We start from the raw sequence: 18,966 nt of genomic DNA on the forward strand, positions 1-18,966 counted from the left end.
GGTAAATGGGGTCTTTGAAACGGTTCTTAGGTTAACGTTTATGGGATTTTTTACACTTCAGGTGTAAACAATGGAACTAAATGTTGCTCGGGGCACACCGTGAACTTTGCGGTTTGCTCTTAAAGGCTCTATTTTATATTTAAAAAAAAAATCCTCTGATGGTGTCCAGTTTATAACACCTAGCTCACGTTTCTTCATGTGGATATAAAAAGTCTACACACCCCTCTTTCAGTGCTAGATTTTTGTGGTGAGACCAACATAAATTATTTCAAGATTTTTTTTTTCTTTTATTATTAATGTGAAGTTTAACCTGTTCAACTCCTTGAGAAAAAGAAATCTAAAAAAAATGAAAAAATAATACAAATAAACAACTGGGGTGAAGTGGTTGCACAATTGTGCACACCCTCTTATAACTGGAGAAGTAACCAAAATATTAGGAACAGCTTTGAGTATGAAGCGATGCACTTTTACATGACTCCAAAGTTGAAATTCAATAATATTCCTCTGATAAATAATTTCCTCAAAATTGTTTTCTTGGCTAACGTCGATTTCTTGAACTCAATATTGTACGTTCAAAATGTTGTAGCTGGTGCGTGCACATTTATAAACACCTGCGGTGCCTCAATTTATAAAATAAGTAGGGAATAAGTGCAGAGGCTTAATTATGGCCCCCGTGCAAAAAGAAGCCACAATACCCTCACTTCTTTCCCTGTGCCATAATTATTTGATGAATAACAACCATCAGCATCTGCAAATATACCCCTGAACAGCCTCGAGTGTGCGTCATGACATCAAACTTATTTATTCCTTCCTAGATCTTGATAAATGATTCTCTCAGCATGACATTCTTATTTCAATGAAAGAAGAATTGGAATCACAAACGAAGCACTGCATGCAGAATGTAGTGTCGCTGTCTTCTTCTCAAACATGGTGAAAAATGAAAATCCTCCACTTTTAATGCTAATACCACCATGGACAAACCTGACACTTAACATGTACATGTTGAGGCTGATGAAAGAGCGCAAATGCAGAAGATAAGTAGCAGAAATGAGACGGAGAGATAAAATGATAAAGTAGAGGCTAAATAGAATTCAAATGAAAGGAATTGGGAAGGAAGAGAGTGATGGCAGCTTGGTTGTACTCTCTTTTTTTGGTAGCAGACAGCGTAATGAAAGTAGATTGGTGCTGGAGTCTCGGTGAATGTGTGCGTGAAGGCCGGCTGCTCTGATTCACTGTGGGGGCTGCTCGAGTGGCTCCTTTCCGAACAACATGCATCTTCCACCTCCACAGATAGGCTTCATGAATATTTAGCAGAGCACTTTTTAATGACTTCACATATTAAGACAGAATTTGGTTGATCATGATTTGTGCAGGTGGATGTCCGGTTCATTTCTTATCAGTATGCGGCGCAGTGACCCGCTGACATTTTTTTATTTTTATTTTTTTTATTTGTCATGTGCCGTCTTTCCTGTTAAATCACTCTCATAACAAAACGATCACATAGCAGAGATCACAGCCAAGGTTACTTATTTTTATGGCTTTTCATCCATTTGAGCAGAAAAAAAAAAACAAAACCAGGAAACAAACATAAATGTCAATTCTAAAAATGCATTAGGGAGCAACGGCTGCGTGGCACCGCTCGCAAACCTTTCAAACCAAATTCATCATCTACACACTAACACACATTCATGTAGTCCACAAGCGCACAAACCATTCCGCAGCTTGTCCTGTGTGGATTTATTACAGTGAGAGCAGTAGATGTTGCTATAGGAACAGAGTGCTGTTCACTTACATATATTAAAGTCAGAATCGCCCCCCCCCCACCTACCTGTGAAAAGAGTCAAGCTTGTTTGGCTGACTGACAAATTGTTGCGTGTGCACGTTTGTGGCGTCTGAATCATGACCTGCGCTCTAATAGCCGGACACCTGCAGGAATGTGTTTCCTTTCTGGCTATTATTTTGTGATTTATAGCTGACATAAATTGGAATTTTAGCACGCCGCCAATTACAGAGCTGTGGCCTCACATCGCCTGCTTTGTCACCTTCCACTGCAAAAATATGAGCCGTGTTTGGCCTTGACATTCATTAATGACTCAGTTCATTGTTCATTTGGGCCCATTTAGTGGCTATTTTTTTTTTTTTCGGTTTGGTCCGAGTAACTACCTGAAACATCGTGTTCTTTACCTAATTGGCCGATGCCTCGTTGCATCTGTGTGGCATCAGAGGCCGAAGCGGTCATAAAAAAAAAAAAAAAAGAATAGAACAGTGCATGACTTTTCTTTTTTTTTTGTGTGTTCTCATCCAGCAGCGACATATGTTGGCTCTTCAAGATAAGCCCTCTTTGGTTGAATATTATCTTGAAGAGCTCTACACTTCAAGTTAACCATTTTAAATCTTTCCTTAACCTGGATAGGGTGCAACTTTAAAAACATAAGTGCCTCTTCTCAAATTGGCATAAAAAAAAGGTAAAAAATGGCTTCCTTAAAATGAAAATGAAAAAAAAAAAAAGTGTGTGTATAATTAATATGAGTGTATGACCTGCTGAAAGTGTGTTTGTGACAAGGCAAACTAAACCGGTGACTTTAGTTGCGGGTAAATATGTATAAAGTGGTGTGTTTTGTGGCTCTTGTGTGTTCACAGGATTGTTTGCTAATCTGTGTACACACTGAGGCCAACTTTGTTGTCATGTCATTGCATTTTGTACCCTCTATGCCCGGTGAAAGTCGTGTCAACTGATTGTTTAGCAAATTATACTTTAAAAAAAATTAAATGCAATTAAATATAAAAATAAAAAAGATTCAAAAATTCTGCCAATTTGAGATTGTTGAATGAAATTTCAAACAAATAACTATATTAGTGCATCTTAAAAATAGTTATAAATCAGTGGGTGCTGTGACAATTCATCAAAGGGCCTGCGGAAAATTAATTCCACGTATAATGTATGTTATGTATCTCCGTGTCCATCAAATGTGCCTGTATGTGAGTACATGTAGTTCTCTATTAATTGTTGCCATGGAAACAGAGTGCTGCCAGAGAAGTCCAGATTCAAAGAAGACATCACTAGCTCTAGCGCCTGCACTGTGTGATTCTCTCTGCGTTCTCGCTCCTCCGTATCTGTCTTGAATGACTTTTCTTTTTTCCTCTTCTTCTTTACTTTGATCTTTCTTGTGTCTCACCAAGGTCCTCGTTGGTTTACGCTCCCTGTTTTTCCTCCCACTGCGCCTTCCTCCCTTTCTGTCACTTTCTGTCCTTATCCCTCCCCCAATTCCTTCCCTCCCACCTCTCCGTCCTTCCTGGGGAGGCGTGTGCAGTTGACTATTAACACAGGGACCTGTAATTAGAGCTGACGAACCCCCGGCAATTAGTTTTCCCTAAAGGAGTTGTTCTGTCATCTCCGCATATAAGTCCCTTTATCTTCCTCTCATTCTCTTTCCTTTTTTTTTTTAATCCTGTCTATCAATTTATGTGTCATTAGCTGTCAGCCTTTTTTTTTTTTTTTTTCTCCTCCTGATTATTGTTTTTTTTGGGGTGCTTTGTTCCTACCATCTGCCTCTTAAATGCGGTTCCACCACTACTGTCCTGGGTATCTCAGCCCACATAGCTGCAGCAAACATCTTCCCACCTACTCATGTGATAGATATGCTGTTAGGACGCATAAACTTTAAGGATAAAAAAGTATCCAGATGCACATTTTAACGAGTTAAATTATTTTTATGCCGCTTGTCTGCTGAGCTGGACCACATTCCAGCACTTATGGCAAATTCCATAATTTTAATTTTAATTCATCACTGTTTTTAGTTTTCATTTGTTGGGGATCTAGAATATATATTTTTTAATTGTCATACTCTATGACATCATAGTGTATGTTTTCCTGTCAGCTAGTATTTTATTCACTGGAAGAATTCATGTCCTCAAAATGCATAGCATCATTTGACTTCAGAGATTTCCAGATGAAATATTGATTCTTGAGCTGGGTCTATGTAAACTATATGGCATCTTCATATCATGTTTCATCAACTATTCATGTTCGCCAAGTGTGACAGTTTCTCCTATCCCTCTTTTTGTCTGTTTTTTTTTTTTTTTTTCTCCCCTCACAGGGTTTTCTTCTTTTCCTTCACTCTTCCCCATCGGGTCTGCGGAGAGACGTTGACATGCACTAATTCACATAAGCCATGTTGCCTCTCGGCAATCCACTTTACTCAATCAATGTTGCATGCTTTCTGTGTTCACTTCTATTTTTTTGGGGTCAATTTTGAGTTTTTTATTTTTTCAATGCCTTTTCCCTGTCTTGTGCCTCCAGGTATTTCTCCCCCGCTTCTTCTCCACCATGCCTATCAGCGGCTGCCCCTCGCCCCTTTGCATCCACGCTGGGATCTGCACCTCTGTTGTCCAGCAGCAAAGGAGGCGAGTCGGACACCTCCGTCCATCCCCGCCTTCATCGCCGCGCTGCCGCACACTTGGTGTCCTTCTCCTACTGCTCTGCCTTCTTCACCTGCCTCCTGCCTGTCACTCACGGAGAGAGAAGGGAGGAGGAGGAGGAGGCGGCGGCGGCGGCCACTACATCCCCATCCCTCCTCCACCTCCGCACCATATGGGCCTTCCCAACAGAATGCGTGGCCTCAGCATCGCTGTGGTCCTGGTGGGCAACTCCAGTGAGATGGCGCTGGCGGGGGCTCGGGAGAAAGAAGACTTCCTCCACATGGCGCCCAATGTGGAGATCCTGACCATGAATGAGACGGACCCTAAAAGCATCATTAAAAGCATCTGTGACTTAATGACGGAGCACTGGCTGCAAGGTGTGGTGTTTGGAGATGACACGGACCAGGAAGCCATCGCCCAGATCCTGGACTTCATTTCGGCCCAGACTCATATCCCCATCCTCGGCGTTCGCGGGGGTTCGTCCATGATCATGGCAGCTAAGGTAGGACGCAATTTGTTGTTGGAAGAAAATATTGATCCGATTTTTTGTTCTTAGTAGGCCTGGATGAGGTCAGGGTTAAGTCAAACAACTGCTGGCAAAGATGCTAATAATGCGATCAGCTGGAGATTGCACCAGAACAGAGAAGAAAAGCTTTGCCAAGTCATTAGGCCTCACCTAAGGGGATAAAAAAATGCTTTATCTGTGTCCGCCTGGATCGGGACTTTAAGCTCGTTCCTCCAAATTTTCATCCGTTTCATACTTGCGCAAATCCATCTGCTTGAGATATTAAGTGGAATAAGCTGAGTCGTGTTGCTCCTTCTGCCGGCAGTCTGCTGGTTGGTCTGTGATTTTTTTTTTTTTTAATGCATTTCCACCTACCGTGCCACTTCCCTGTCGTTTTGGTGCCATCAAGTCCAGGTCATCAGTTGTACCAGCACACACGAGCTTTAGTGACAAGTGGAGGTCAGCGACTGCCACTGAAGCTTGTGCTTCTGCCCCTTTTGATTAGACAATTATGGAGAGAAATGAAATGGAACAGTCCTCTTCTTTTTGCAGCCTTTTTATTGTCCACACACACACACAGTCTTGCATTTTGTCACCTTCCACTGCAAAAATATGCCATTTATTGAAAGAGACAAACTGAACTACTGCATGGCAAACTTTTTTGGGGTCCATACGGTCTGAGTTGACCAGACAGTAGAAAAGATTGCCATTTTGTTGAAGGAAAAAAAAAAAATCCCCAGCCACCAGCAGAGTCCACCTCTCATGAGAGCTTTCTCCTGGCATTACCAGGACTTGAGAAAACTAAGACAGGGCCGCATTAAGGCTTTGTCTCCAAGCGGATTTGTGTCCGACTAATGGGCTGAGACGGTGCGCTGGCGTAAATAAGATAGAGGAGGATTGGCAGAAGGAAGAGAGAAAGAAAAGGGGGGAAATGCTGGTAGTGAGGATGAAATGGGGCAGGATATATTTAGGATATGGTCATGCAGGTGGAAGTAATGTAACTATAGGGTGGATATAAAAAGTCTACACACCCCTGTTGAAATGCCAAGTTTTTTGTGATACCAAAAATGAAAGACTAAATCCAATAAAAAGCATTTTATGTTCTTAATTAATGTGTCCTATAATCTGAACAACTCAAAGTATTTTTGAGGGGGGAGGTAAAATTAAAAACCACTCACATTTTTAAAACTGAGGATGCGGCCCCCACCTTATTGATACCAACACACAAAGGCAGAACCTGGTATTAGAATTACCAAAATACAAAACTGTATTTTATCCCGCATGCAAAAAGAGAGAAGATGACATGGCACGATGATAATAAAATACTGAAATTTTTATGATGGGTAGAATAAAAAAAATTGGGAGAATGGTACAAGACAGTTCCATCAAATATATATTTAACATGGGATGAAGAGTCAAAGTGAGTTAGTCTAATCGTTTTGACTCATTCATCTCCAAGCAGAAAAATGAACACTAGAAATTTGAGTAACTACGTTCTAATAAAATTGAATCAGCGTCATGCTGGAATTAGGGAAAAAAAAAAAAAAACAGCCTATTCAAATGATATTTTTGTGTGTGTTTCTTATCATAATTTACTTTCAATTTTATATCTATTTATGTATTTATTTTTTATTTTATTCGTCCATCCATAAATTAAAATAATGAACAAAAGCTTGCTTGGGAACTAATCCAACAGTTTAATGGCACGCATGTCCTTGTTAAACTGCCTGTTTATAAATGTTGTGTCTTATTACCTTGCCAGCATGGCTGGAGTTGCCAGTTTGTAACCCGTAGTGGTTTCCGGCACCGTTCTGCATTTTTGTCTTGCTAATTGCGTATGTGCACCAGCATCAACAATCAACACATCTAAAGCTTATGGCTAATGTTCATATTAGCAAAACATTCTTAGCCATTTTCATTTTCTTGTCTAGAAGGTACGGATGGTTTTGTAATGGTACAAATAGCCGTAGTTGTCGCTGATCACCCCAGGGCCACACCGCGTTTATATCATCTGGAGAGGTTGCCGCTGGAGCAAACAGATAGCATCCATTCCTTCATATGCTTTAAATGCAAGATCGTCAGCAATTAAGAAAAACGATAACGCAGCCAACCGTCATGACCCGGAGGAAAATGGAATGTAATACGGATAACAAACGCATGCATGCAAATATGTGCTGGCATGCATCCACACATATTCATTGGAAAGGATGGAAAGGAATCAAAAGCAGAATCAAATGTTCATTTTTTTTAAAAATTCCTCTTTTTTTAGGTTGCTTTACCATATTCCCCGAATCCCCCCCCCATGTATGTGTCTGTGCTTATTTTCCCCCAATTAATGTGCTACAATAATAGGAGTCATTGTTGTGGTAATCACTGAGGTACTGAACTCATTTAATATAATGTGTCTCCTGCTCGGCACCGCCTCATACTTGCTTCAACAGACACAATTAACCGCATCTGTAAATGATAAGCGTTCCTTTGGCGCTTTCTTTTTGTTTCATGTCCCTCTCTCGGTTCTTTCGGCTTCCTATCTCCATTGCTCGCTTGTTCAGTCCATTTGTGTGCTTTTCCTTGTGCTCCAAAAAGTTATTTCTGGATTTTCTTTCGTCTTGTAATTTGATATGAAATATTTTGTCTTTGCAATCATTGGTGTATCAGCTGCTTTGGCGAGTACCGAGTACTTGAAAGTAAAGCAGGTATTGTTTATTATAACGTACACATCTAAAGTGTTAAGATGAAAGAATGACTTATTCTTTTTTGGAAGAATTATTATTATTTATTTTTTTATCCACTGGCTGCAAGGCTCGTGTTGTCCTGGTTTAGAAAATGTGACAGCCCACTCTGTTTTCCCCTTTCCTGGAAAAAGAGTTTGCAAAATGGAGTTGGAGTCCTTAATATATGTGGCCTATTTTCTAACCCCGTTGGTCTCAATTTACTCTGGTCATTTAGAACGTGGCCACTTTGAAACTCATCCCATAACTTTTTTTATAGCGCCTCTTCACTCAATTCCATCACTTGCACTCGGAGCGAGTCTTTTGTTTATCTCGTTGCTTTATATCGGAAGGAGAGAATTTGCCCATGCGCTTGATTGACAGGGGGGCTCTTTTGGCGATGAGAAAAAAACAAAATAAACTAAATAGAAAATACAAGATAACAAAATTATACTGAAATGAATTTAATCACACACCAAAACAATTTCCTACGCTGATTTTTATAAGGCATTTATGTGTACAGTATACAGGAAAAATATTATTATTATTATTACAAAAAAAATTACTGTATATACTGTATAAAGCCAATTTCTTCCGTCTAGTCCACCATTTTTTTTCCCCCATTCCCCACTTTGGCTTTTTTTTTTCTTTTCTGCATTGTCTTTCCATGCCCATTTCCACAGCAAAGTCATTTTCCTGTCTCCTCCGGCTTCCCGGTAAGATCTGGTTCACGTCGGGGCAGCGTACATGAAGCAGACAGAGCGATTTGCAGCAGATGCGCAAGTGTTAATTCCCTCTTCGCCACCCACGCTACCCACACACTCGCTCTCCATCTTGCTCCGCCACGTTCACGTGCCACAAGAAGACAATAGAGCAGAATACATTTTGTCAGGAGTCTATTCTTCACACAAAGATGTGCTGTCTAAATCTTGCCTGGTTTCTTTTCCATCAATCTTTCTCATTCCACCCCGCTGAAACACTCCACTCGTGTCTCCGGGCTCCCAGTGGACATGCACTTCCACTGCACACCTCTCCACCACACGAAAAGGTCTCCTTCACCTCTCGTCCCACAGCACGCCGAAAATATCAGTTGCTTCCTTATTTTTTCCTGCACGTCTTGCAAGCAGAATAGCTCAACTTTTCCCCTCAAAGACCCAACGCCAGCATTTGCCAAGACCTTCATTAACCTAATCGCTCCCCGTGAGCAGACTCTCTGAGTCAAAACAGCGTAGATAAAAAGCAAAGCAATGAAATGATGTCATTAATTAGTAGATGTTAACTGAACTAAAAGCTTGCGAGGTGTGCTTTGGTCTCGTGATGCTAGTCTGATGTCGAGTTTCTGACACTATATTTTGCTGTCCCATTTATTTTCTGTGCCAATTTCATCACATTTATCTCAAATTGCAGTTACAATATTTCATTTTTCCCCCCCTTTATACATTCCAATTGTGTTTCACCACAAAAGTATTTAAAAAAAAAAACCCAAGTACTGTAACACAGAAAAGATCTTTTGGCTCAACCCCATTCTGTCTCATTGTATCTCTTGTTTTCTTTTTTTTTTTTAATCTTGGCTGCAGCTTCTCTCCCCTTTTTCTCACATCATGCAGGTTGAGGCGAGGTGAGCGCCTGTGATGAATCTAAATGTTGCCCCTCCTCTCACTTGTTCTCCTAAATTACCACAAGCATCCGTCCGTCCATCCGTCTCTCTGGCTCTCGCTTCCATACTTTGATATTCACCCACACGGCGCACGCATCATGTGACTCAGACATAAAGAAGTACTGTTAGACCACAAGTACAACCTCCAGCATGTTTAGACATAAGCTTACAGGTCTTTGTTGAGGTTGTAAGCGATTCACCTTCAACTGTTTTGAAACCCACCCCGGCAGACTTTTCCCTCTGAATTCTAATCTTTGCCGTTATGGGATTTTTCGGAAGCCCAATCGGCGTTTGTACAGAGCCTTCATTCTCATGGACTGACACTCATTTGCATCTGGAAAAATCGGAGAAACTTAATAGGGCATGAGACTTGGCATTTTATGCGACATACTAATAAACAGAAATCATTTTAGTCATTCATTCCAAAATGATTCAAAGGTTCTGATTTTCTTGTGAAACCTTTTAACGATGACATGTTCGGTTAGATTTAGAAATCCCGTTTCAGTGTTATGAACTAAGTCTGTTTGACTTTTGGGCCCTGCAGTCGAAACTAGGTTATTGTCATCGATGGCCCGGAGCAAAATAGAGCGCGAGCAACATGCCTGCTGCCTACAGTAATACCAACATGCTGTCTAATATCTCGCCTTCGAGACTTTATATTATCTACTTCATTTTCTAGACATGAACAGCGTGTAGTGACTCATTTAAAACATCCTACCCTCATACTCATAAAATCCAAACCTCTAAATTCCAACACAATCCGTACCGGGACGCTAATTTGTCAGGATTTTAAAACTCCGCTGAAGTTCTGCTTTTGTTATTGTAGCGGATTTTAAATTGAAAAAATGTAAATGCATTCTTCCACTTTTCCATCTATATACGCACTTCCTATAAACGCCGAGTACCGTTCTCTTTTTGTTCTCCACTAATGGCATCCTCAGCAGGGCTATTACGGTTGAAACCACGTTGCCACGGAAACACAGCTTGTCCCTGTGAATTAGAAGTATTTCGCTCCCCCTCTTATCTATGTTCACCCTCACTCTCGCTTCCTGTCACTCTCCAAGTATTCTCAACCAGCTCGGGAGTGGTTGGCCATTCCGCTCTCGTTCGTCTCGTCCTCTCCACCTGTCCGCAGTTAAACATGACGGGCCTGAAGCTGATGTCTCAGGAGACTTGTGCATGTACATGACAAAGAGACAGCGGCAGGTGAACATACTGTGAGGGGAGGAAAGAGTTTCCACTAATGGAGCACAAACTTCTGTCCGACCACTTAGTGATTAGCTGGAAATTAATTTAGAATTCCCAAAAGTTGTTTGGTACACTAAAAGCCGATGATCACACTGAAAAACGTTTTTGTGGAATTGACGAATGAAATCATGTGGATTCGTATGCATTTTTCATATCTGATCATTTTATTTTTTGGCAGCCACTTGATGAAATAAAACGGAGTCAATGCAAACAACAAACAGAAAACGCTCATCAATTGGAATTCACAGCTTCTTCTTCTTCTTCAGCTCAATGAAAAGAACACAAAACGTCTCGGGCTTGGAAAACCTTTTCGCTTTGCACATCGCCGATGGTGTGCTTGATTACGGCAGACTCACCACCCCGTCCGTAACTGCCATCGAAACCGTGGAGAGGCATTTAAGTGAAGAGCGGGGAAGATATATTTGCACAAGAAACGCTTGATTAGAACATAGTGACGAGATGGCAAATTAAAAGCCAAGAGAGTCCTGCTCCTCGTATCGCTGGAATTTCAAATAGGGTGAGAAAAAGCCAGAGAATGAGAAAACGGGAAGGGAAAGCAAAAGAGAGATTGATTATGTTCTTCTAAGTGCTTCCGGCTTTATTGGAACTGTACTGTCCTCCCGACTAGGCAATTTGAATTAACATTTCAGAGAGACTTATTGAGAGAAGCAGGACAAGGGAAGGAGGTTGAGAGAAGGGCTACGAAGGGGGTGGCGGCTTGGCACCGAGACATAGAGTGAAGGTCTGGAGGGAGGACACAGATAGAAGAACTGGGTTCAAAAGTAGGACAGAGTGAGAAATGGCCAGAGACAAAGCATTCAATGTTGAAGCTAAAGCACAAGACACGGCAATATGAAAAAGATCAACACGCTAAACTCACGCTTTTATGAATTCCAGCTGGGCACTGTGTATAATAATCCATTTGAAACATAATACGTTTGGAAATTCCACTTTAAATATTCATTCCAAATGCTGAGACAAATCCATTTGAGGAATAGCGCTAATCCAATCAGGAACGCTACGAGAGCGAGAGAGTCGGCTTTAAGTTGAAAGAAAACGGATAGATGGCTTTGGATAAGGTTCTGGTCAAGTCGGGCTACCAAGGAAGATATTTGGAATCAAGATAAGACGTTTTGTGATTTCTAAAAGGAGGTAGACGCATGGCGTTAGGCTATTTGGTGGACAGATAATCGACCCATTTATTGTCCACCTATCCACCAACAAAATTATTTTATTTTTTATGATGATTATTATATTTTTCTTTTTTTTTTTTACAAAACCCCCAAATTCTTCTATCTGGCCTGGCATCTGGAAGGGGCCAATGCCCTCCACATTAACTCCGCTGGTGATCCTGCTTTTTCTTTTTAATAAGCAGGTGCAAGCTGACAAGAAAATGTCGTGACACGTGCGTAGGCCCCCCCAGATTGCTTCAGAAAAAACAGACATGAAGCGACACAGCCTGAAAAAGAAAATTGTAACCAGAGGCAAAAAAAAAGTGGCACCAATTCAACAAGTCAAGCGGCCTCTTCACCTCACCAGACAGGTTTCTCGCCGCCGTCTGTTTACCTTCCACCTTCCTCCTGATTGAGGAGGAGCGGCCCCTGCCCCGCACGGGTCACACAAAGCAAACACAAAGTCATGCTTCATGATGCATGTGGAGCACATTAGTCTGAAGAGGAAGGGCTTGGAAATGAAACGCCAGTGATGGAGCACCTCGTCTCTTTAGTCTAATGAGAATCCCGAGCAGGTGATCATTTATGGTTGAGAAGAGCTTGTCGAGATGTTTCACATCAGGTGACTTTTACACTGTTTGTTACATTATATATGCCCCCGGCGCTCGGGAGTCCCATTGATTACCAAGACGCTCGTCTTTAACACGTAGTTAATTTTTAGAACCATCAGGTTGCTCCCATTTACAGTGAGAAAGTATGTCGTTAGTGTGCATCCATCATGTCCCGTCTGTTTCAATTCATCAAAAGCTGTAAATAGCATTTCAGTTTTTTTGGACCATTGCACCTGCAGTTTGGTTACTGATGTGATGACTCTTTGTAGCTTTGTGCCTTTTCTCGTTGCTTTGTAAATTCCAAAAATCAAAGCCTACCTTTTGAATGATTTGATCTTTTATTATTATTGTTATTATGATTTATTTGATTATCTTTTTTTAACTTCAATGATTCTCCTTCACCTCAGCTGTGATGTCACCAAACTTCTTCATTTCAACTAAACATACAACTACCCCTCCCCACCAAAAAAACCCAAAACACTTGGTAACTTTATTCATTCTGTATTTACAATCCATGTTTTTTTATTCAGTGTGCTCTCAAGGCTGTTCTCCGATTCTTATGACTGGGGTTCACAGCTTTACCTTTGTGTGACCTGATTTTGTGAAGCGAAGGCCGACCGACCTTCTCAGTAAATAGTCCTGCTCCCCAAGCCTCAGCTATTGATTGTGGCTGCTGAAAACGTTCTCTGAGGCCAAGTAACTCATCACGCAAACTTGCTATAATTCAAAGCACAAGCCTCACAATGCCGCGACTGTACTTCCATTACCCGCTTGCCGCCCGCTCGCCTGCCTGCCTTTATCTAAATCATCTTGTTGGAAGCGCTGCAAGGGTTTACACTTTACATGTGTCCTGACTCGAGTTTAACTTTGCTCGCTTAAGTTGAGAAACAATGTGCCACTTATCACTATAAAAGATCCCCCCCCCCCCCCTTCGTCTTATAAATAATGCGAATGTTATTGTTGTTACATTTCGGATTCAAAGCTCCGACCCCCCTGGCTAAACTGATTAGCTTTTTTTTGGGGGGGGGGGGGATTATTTTTAGCATCCTTTCAAAATTAATAGGTTTTAATCAAGAATTCAGAGCTTTGGATGCGGAAATACTGGAGATGTGAGGGATAGGAGTTATCATCTTATCTTGTGGGAGTAGAAGAAAAGCAATCATGCCAAGTTAAAAGGGAGACAACGCTCAACATGCGTGAGACCGTTTTAACACAAAAGATGGCCGTTAATATGTTCCATAAACAGCAGGTGTAAATAACATGCATATTTTGTGCGTGTGCATGCAGAATTGGGCTTCTGTTGGTTGACACTGTACAGAGAGCAGAGAAGATCTAAAAGGCTTTCATGCCAAACTGGCATTAGTGTGGCAGCTGTTGTTTTGTACACGTGTGTGTGTGTGTGTGTGTGTGTGTGTGAATACATACCTGCAACCATGTGTGTGTTTTGCTGTCGTAAATCATTCATTAATGTGTGCACGCACGTGCTGCCACAACGAGGGGGGAGATAAAGGGGAGCAGAGCAGGCTGTCAAGTGTTTTTAGATGTGGAAAACAATGCCTCACTTCTGTTTATACAAAATTAATTACATCCATGGGGTTAATCAGTCAATAAACCAGCTGTCATGTGTGTGAAGTCAGGTGTGAATTCATTAGGATCAAAAAAAAAAAGATCCTAATTATATTTTAATATCATATATTTCATGATATTAAATAATCCTTTAATAATATCTCATATTTTAATATTTACACAGATTTCTTTTTCAGGGTTGAAGTTGCTGAGGTGAAAGACAGGTGTAAAAGGATGTTGTAGTTGGTTACAATATACACAAAAGATCCTTTTATGCAGTGTTAATTATGCTATTTCTGTTTTTGTGCTCCTTCCAAGAAATCCAACATAAATTCCCAAGGATTTTTGCAATGGCAGCAAGGTGAGAAGCCATCAGCACATTTTTTTCAAGAATGGATTGTTTGAAGATATCTCATCTGGGTGTTGGAACGTGTTTTCCCTCTCAGGGCCTAATTGAAGACTCTTAATTATCCTCAGCTATGAATTTTGAGTACCAATATGTGGCAATCAGATTCTTTTGATCCAAAAAGCCCTTTGAGAATGGATTCAACCTTTGGATGTGACATGATCCATGTTACTTGGGCTGTTATCCTCAAAGGTACCCTTTGACATTAGAACGTTTACAACATTTTGTTTTCTGGGAAATGTTCTCCAATAATTGGCCTGACCTTTAGGGTACATTAAAATCGAATGGACATTATAGATTTGAACGCGAACACAACACAATGCAGCTCTGCTTACCTGACTGCGGATGATTTCTTTTTGTATGACGACTGTCGGTTGAAAATGGCCCAGGATATTCACCCAGCTCAGTTGATCGTATAATGGACTTGAAGTGCGTGTGCAGCTTTTTGTGAAGCTGAGGCAGCGAGGTGGTAGAAGATGAGAAGAATACACACGGTCTTATTGTCTTTGTTCGTCTTCCGACATGTGCCGTGGCGCAGGCGGCCCTGTCGCTGTCACGGCAATAAAAGAGATTTGAATTTTCATCCGGCTGGATGGAGGAATTGTAGATGCGGGGTGGTCTGCGTGCAAGACGGAGCACTTAAGCCCTCTTAAGTTTTACCCTCTTTATTTATTTCCCCACATAATCCCCCCCCCCCCACCCCCCATGTTTGTTTTATCTGAGCCGTTACCTCTGTACACCTGCCGTTGTGGAATATATGAAGCTTTTTTTTTTTTTTCGCCACTTATCACTAAGGCAGCAAAGTGGCTGTAATTTGAAATTGCACACAGTCTGAAGCACAAAGATATAGAGGAGCTCATCCTTGCTTTGGATGGGATGGGATGGGACGGGGAAGGGAGGGAGGGTGGTCTTTCCACTGACAGTGACTGAGAACCAGCCTTTATCGTGTTGCGAGCACACAAAGCACTCGCACTCCATTTCCTTTTCACTCTCTCGCCCCTCGCTCCTTTTCCCTGCCCTCGTGAGATCATTGGCTTCCATGCTTCGTTTCTTTCCAGGGGGCTGGAAAGGCTTGTAAGGTTAAATGCGTGCTTGGCCCTTGCTTTGTGGATGGAGCTCAGATGGTGGCTGAGGAGAGAACAAGCTGTGATTGATCGGTTGATGTGACAGATTGGCAGGACTTTCTCAAATTTGATGCCAAATGGGAATTTGTAAGTTGATTCCATAATTGTTTCCTCAGAATTGATCAATTCCACCACGTTTTTTTTTTTTCTTCAAGCCAGAAAGTTGCCTTTTGAAATGACCAGTTTGTTGTCATTTTTGTGATCAACAATTTCATCTGCCGCTGGCGATTTTATATTTTTTATATTTTTTTTGCCAGGGGGTTGTAAATGCATTGTGACAACATGGGAAATGTGTTCAAACTCGACATACCGACTTGACACTGAACGAAGCGACACACCGCCGTGCTAGCCTGAGAAGCCTTATCTGATCAAAGTCAAAACCTTTGATATCATTTTGACATAAGCCAATAGTTTATTTTCTTGTCAGTCAGATGGAGGGAGTCCCAGTAAGCAATACCATAAATCAAATTTGTATCAGCCTTTTATTCAAGCATCCACTTTCCTTTATTAAATGAAATCCCATACAAGCAAATGTGGGCTGCACCTCCTGTGTAATCCGGATTCCCTTAAAATGCTTCTGAAACATGGCCCGACTTTACAGATGAGATATGGAAAACTAGGCGAGCATGGAGTTTTCTCCCGGGATGTCAAAAAACGCATCTCAGCCCCCGCCACTTCACCGAGCAATACATTTCCTAAAAAAGCACGCACTATTACGGTTCAATAAAAAGCCGGGACACAAACAGGAGGAGCAGAAGACTGCAGATGCTCCAGAGTGGCTCATCTGCTAAATTTAAAGCCCAAATGGGCCACTGAGAAATCATCTGTGTTACATTTAGACCACCGTGTCAAGACATGAACCAAAAGCGTCCTCTTCGTGTTGTCTTCTTCATGACATCTTCTTCTTCTAGTACAAGAGCTATCACGGCAAAGCAAATCAATTCAATGACCGTCTCTGAGCTTTAAATTAAGGTTTAAAAAAACGTGCCTAAAATAGGGTCAGTGTTAATTAGGCGATGCTGTGATAAATGCCTGAGCTAATTAAGCGCGTATATGTTTGACTTAGGATGAGTAGGCGAATGTGATAAGAAAACCTTATCGTTAAGGTATGAGGAGCGGAGGGGGGGGGGCTTTTAATTGAGGTAGAGATAATTCGTGTGAAGAGCGGCATAAAGGAAAGGGAAGGTCTCGTCATCAATACGTCATTTTAGCACTGCGTGTGTGTGTGTGTGTGTGTGTGTGTGTGTGTGTGCATCTCGACTCTCCGTGTGCATGAGTGTATGGGAGCGAAAGAGCCGGTGGCAAGTTTCTCCTGCTTGCTGTCTTTTCAATTGACTATATTCAAGTGAAGGCCAGCTGTCCCCCCCCACCCCCACCCACCTTCCCCTCCTTCCTTTTCTCCCACCTCGCCTCCCACTCAGCTCTCTTTTTCCAGCCGTCCAACCTCTCACTTCTCTCTTCCTCCATCAGGCAGTGTCAATACCAGCGCCAGTAACCCAGCAGCCCCCCCCCCCCCCCAACTCTCAAGTTCAAAAGCGCCTTTATAGACAGGGTAGAAATATGCATTGCCCAAAAAAAAATCTGAAAAAAATCCCAGCAGCCCACAGCGTCATCGCAATTTTTTTTTTTTTTGCATGGCTACTTCGGAACTGGTAGACAAATACAATTGTATGGAAAGTCTCTATTGAAAAACTTTGGCGTAAATGATGGACAAGTGGTTCGCCCATGTGCCTGACTATTTTGAGATTTTTACAACGTGCATTTTTGAGTGTGTGTGTGTTTGTGTGTATTCATGCATATTCCATAGCAAATTAGATGCAGGATTATTTCTTTTGCACTCGGTGATGTGCACGTGTGTGTGTGTGTAATTGAAATACTACCTAACTTATTGACTGTCTCGCCTCCAAGCCAAATAACTGCTCTAAGGAGTATATAAGTGCACTCATTTGGAGGCTCCAGGCCAGAGATTACGGCACAGCAGCCTTTTTTTTTTCTTTTTTTTTAAATCCAGGACGTCCCAGTATGACGCAATGCAGGAAAAAAAAGCTCCAATTACAGAATTTTGTTAAATTAGCTTTATTACCTCCACCAAGCCAAACTATGGTCAGGAAATGAAACTGCAAGCTTGTCTCTGACATTTCAACCGGCGTTTCTACTTCCTTTTCGTTCTCTAACAGGAAACACTCTCTACCTGTCCAGCCCCCACACACACATACACACACATGTACACACACGGCGCTCCTGACTTCTGGCTTGCTCTGTCGCGCCACACAGGATCAGAGCCGAGTGCCAGCTTGGCCTCCTCCTGTCTATTTATTCCATTGTCACATTGTCCTCTGCCGCCGTCCCTCAGGAGGCATCACACCTCGTCTACCTCCGCCCTCCCTTCTTCTGCTACAACTCAATTTTCCATCCTTTCTCTCTCATTTAATTCCTCCCTCTCACAATTTGATCCCTCTTTTATCTTCACTCTCTTCTGTTCTCTCTTTTCATATACTCATATCTCCACTGGCCATTCATCCCACTCGTGGGCTGAAGTGTTTTGTTTTTTTTTTGCACGCATTGAAGCCAGTGCTGACGTAAGAGACAACTCGGAAGCGAATCCAAGGCCTCGCTGGCCCCTTTCCCGAATCCGGATGAGTGACTCGCTGGCCCCGCTTCACCCCCTGTGGGAATTTTAATACTCGCTAATCGATCACATTGTGCCAACAAAAGGTGCTAATGTGGCCAGAGCCTAATTATTGTTGCTGTAAATGAGCAAAGAGGTGTTTTGCACCACTTCATTTTCCTCAAGGTTCCTTACGCTCAAATCCGCTGACGTCAGCAATTTTCTTGTTTGCCCGACCAATTTCGGTCTTAGATATAGTATTTCTTCAAGGCTAATGGGAATTTGGCTCTCTAAACGAGTGTGTTGGACAGTAGATTAATTCTGCTCTTAAGAATAGTAAAATAGAAAGATGAAGCCAGAGGAAACAATTTGGATCTGGAAATTCAATTATAACTGTGCCCTGGCAGACATTCCACTCGTGTAAATGGAAAAGCAGCAAAAAAAAAAAAAAGCTATGTATGGTTCTGGATAGATAATTAAGACAGAGCAAGATAAAATTGAGGAGTAAATGGATTCTCGTCAGCAAAGAGACACGACTCCAACATCAGCGTGCACATCATTATTTCATGCTTTTTTTTCCAACACGGATTCATTTGGCAAGTTGATGCACTTGTTTTGCACGGCACACGAGACGGACACGTTTCCGCCATCACGTGTACCGCGGCAGCATTGTTTGCCAAATGCACTGCAAATCCAACGCTCCCACCTCAACGCCATCGCCCTGATCTCATTAATGCACAAACAAGGTAGCGGATCAAGCTGTGTGCGAGAGGGAGGGGCACGTTGCCGTTTGATGTGAACACAAGCTCAAAGACGGTCCTAAAAAAAAAAAGCCAAAGAGCCCGAAATCTCAGTAGTTGAATTAGTCAGCATACAGATGCTGTTTCTTGGACATGTCCACTTTTTAAAGTACTACTAAAAAAAAAAAAAGCAAGCGGC

At 41.9% G+C, this 18,966-nt stretch overlaps 1 protein-coding gene across 1 annotated transcript in view; it reads left to right on the forward strand.

Moving 5' to 3' along the window:
* Nucleotides 1-18,966, forward strand: part of grin2ba (glutamate receptor, ionotropic, N-methyl D-aspartate 2B, genome duplicate a) — a 62,526-nt gene that overhangs the window by 17,016 nt on the left and 26,544 nt on the right. The window contains exon 4 of the mRNA XM_085933664.1: nucleotides 4,301-4,921. Coding sequence (XP_085789790.1) covers nucleotides 4,301-4,921 — 621 coding nt within the window. The remainder of the gene's footprint in view (nucleotides 1-4,300; nucleotides 4,922-18,966) is intronic.

This window comes from Syngnathus leptorhynchus, chromosome 16 (genome assembly GCF_054491065.1).
Source record: "Syngnathus leptorhynchus isolate UIUO chromosome 16, UIUO_Slep, whole genome shotgun sequence".
Taxonomy (NCBI): domain Eukaryota; kingdom Metazoa; phylum Chordata; class Actinopteri; order Syngnathiformes; family Syngnathidae; genus Syngnathus; species Syngnathus leptorhynchus.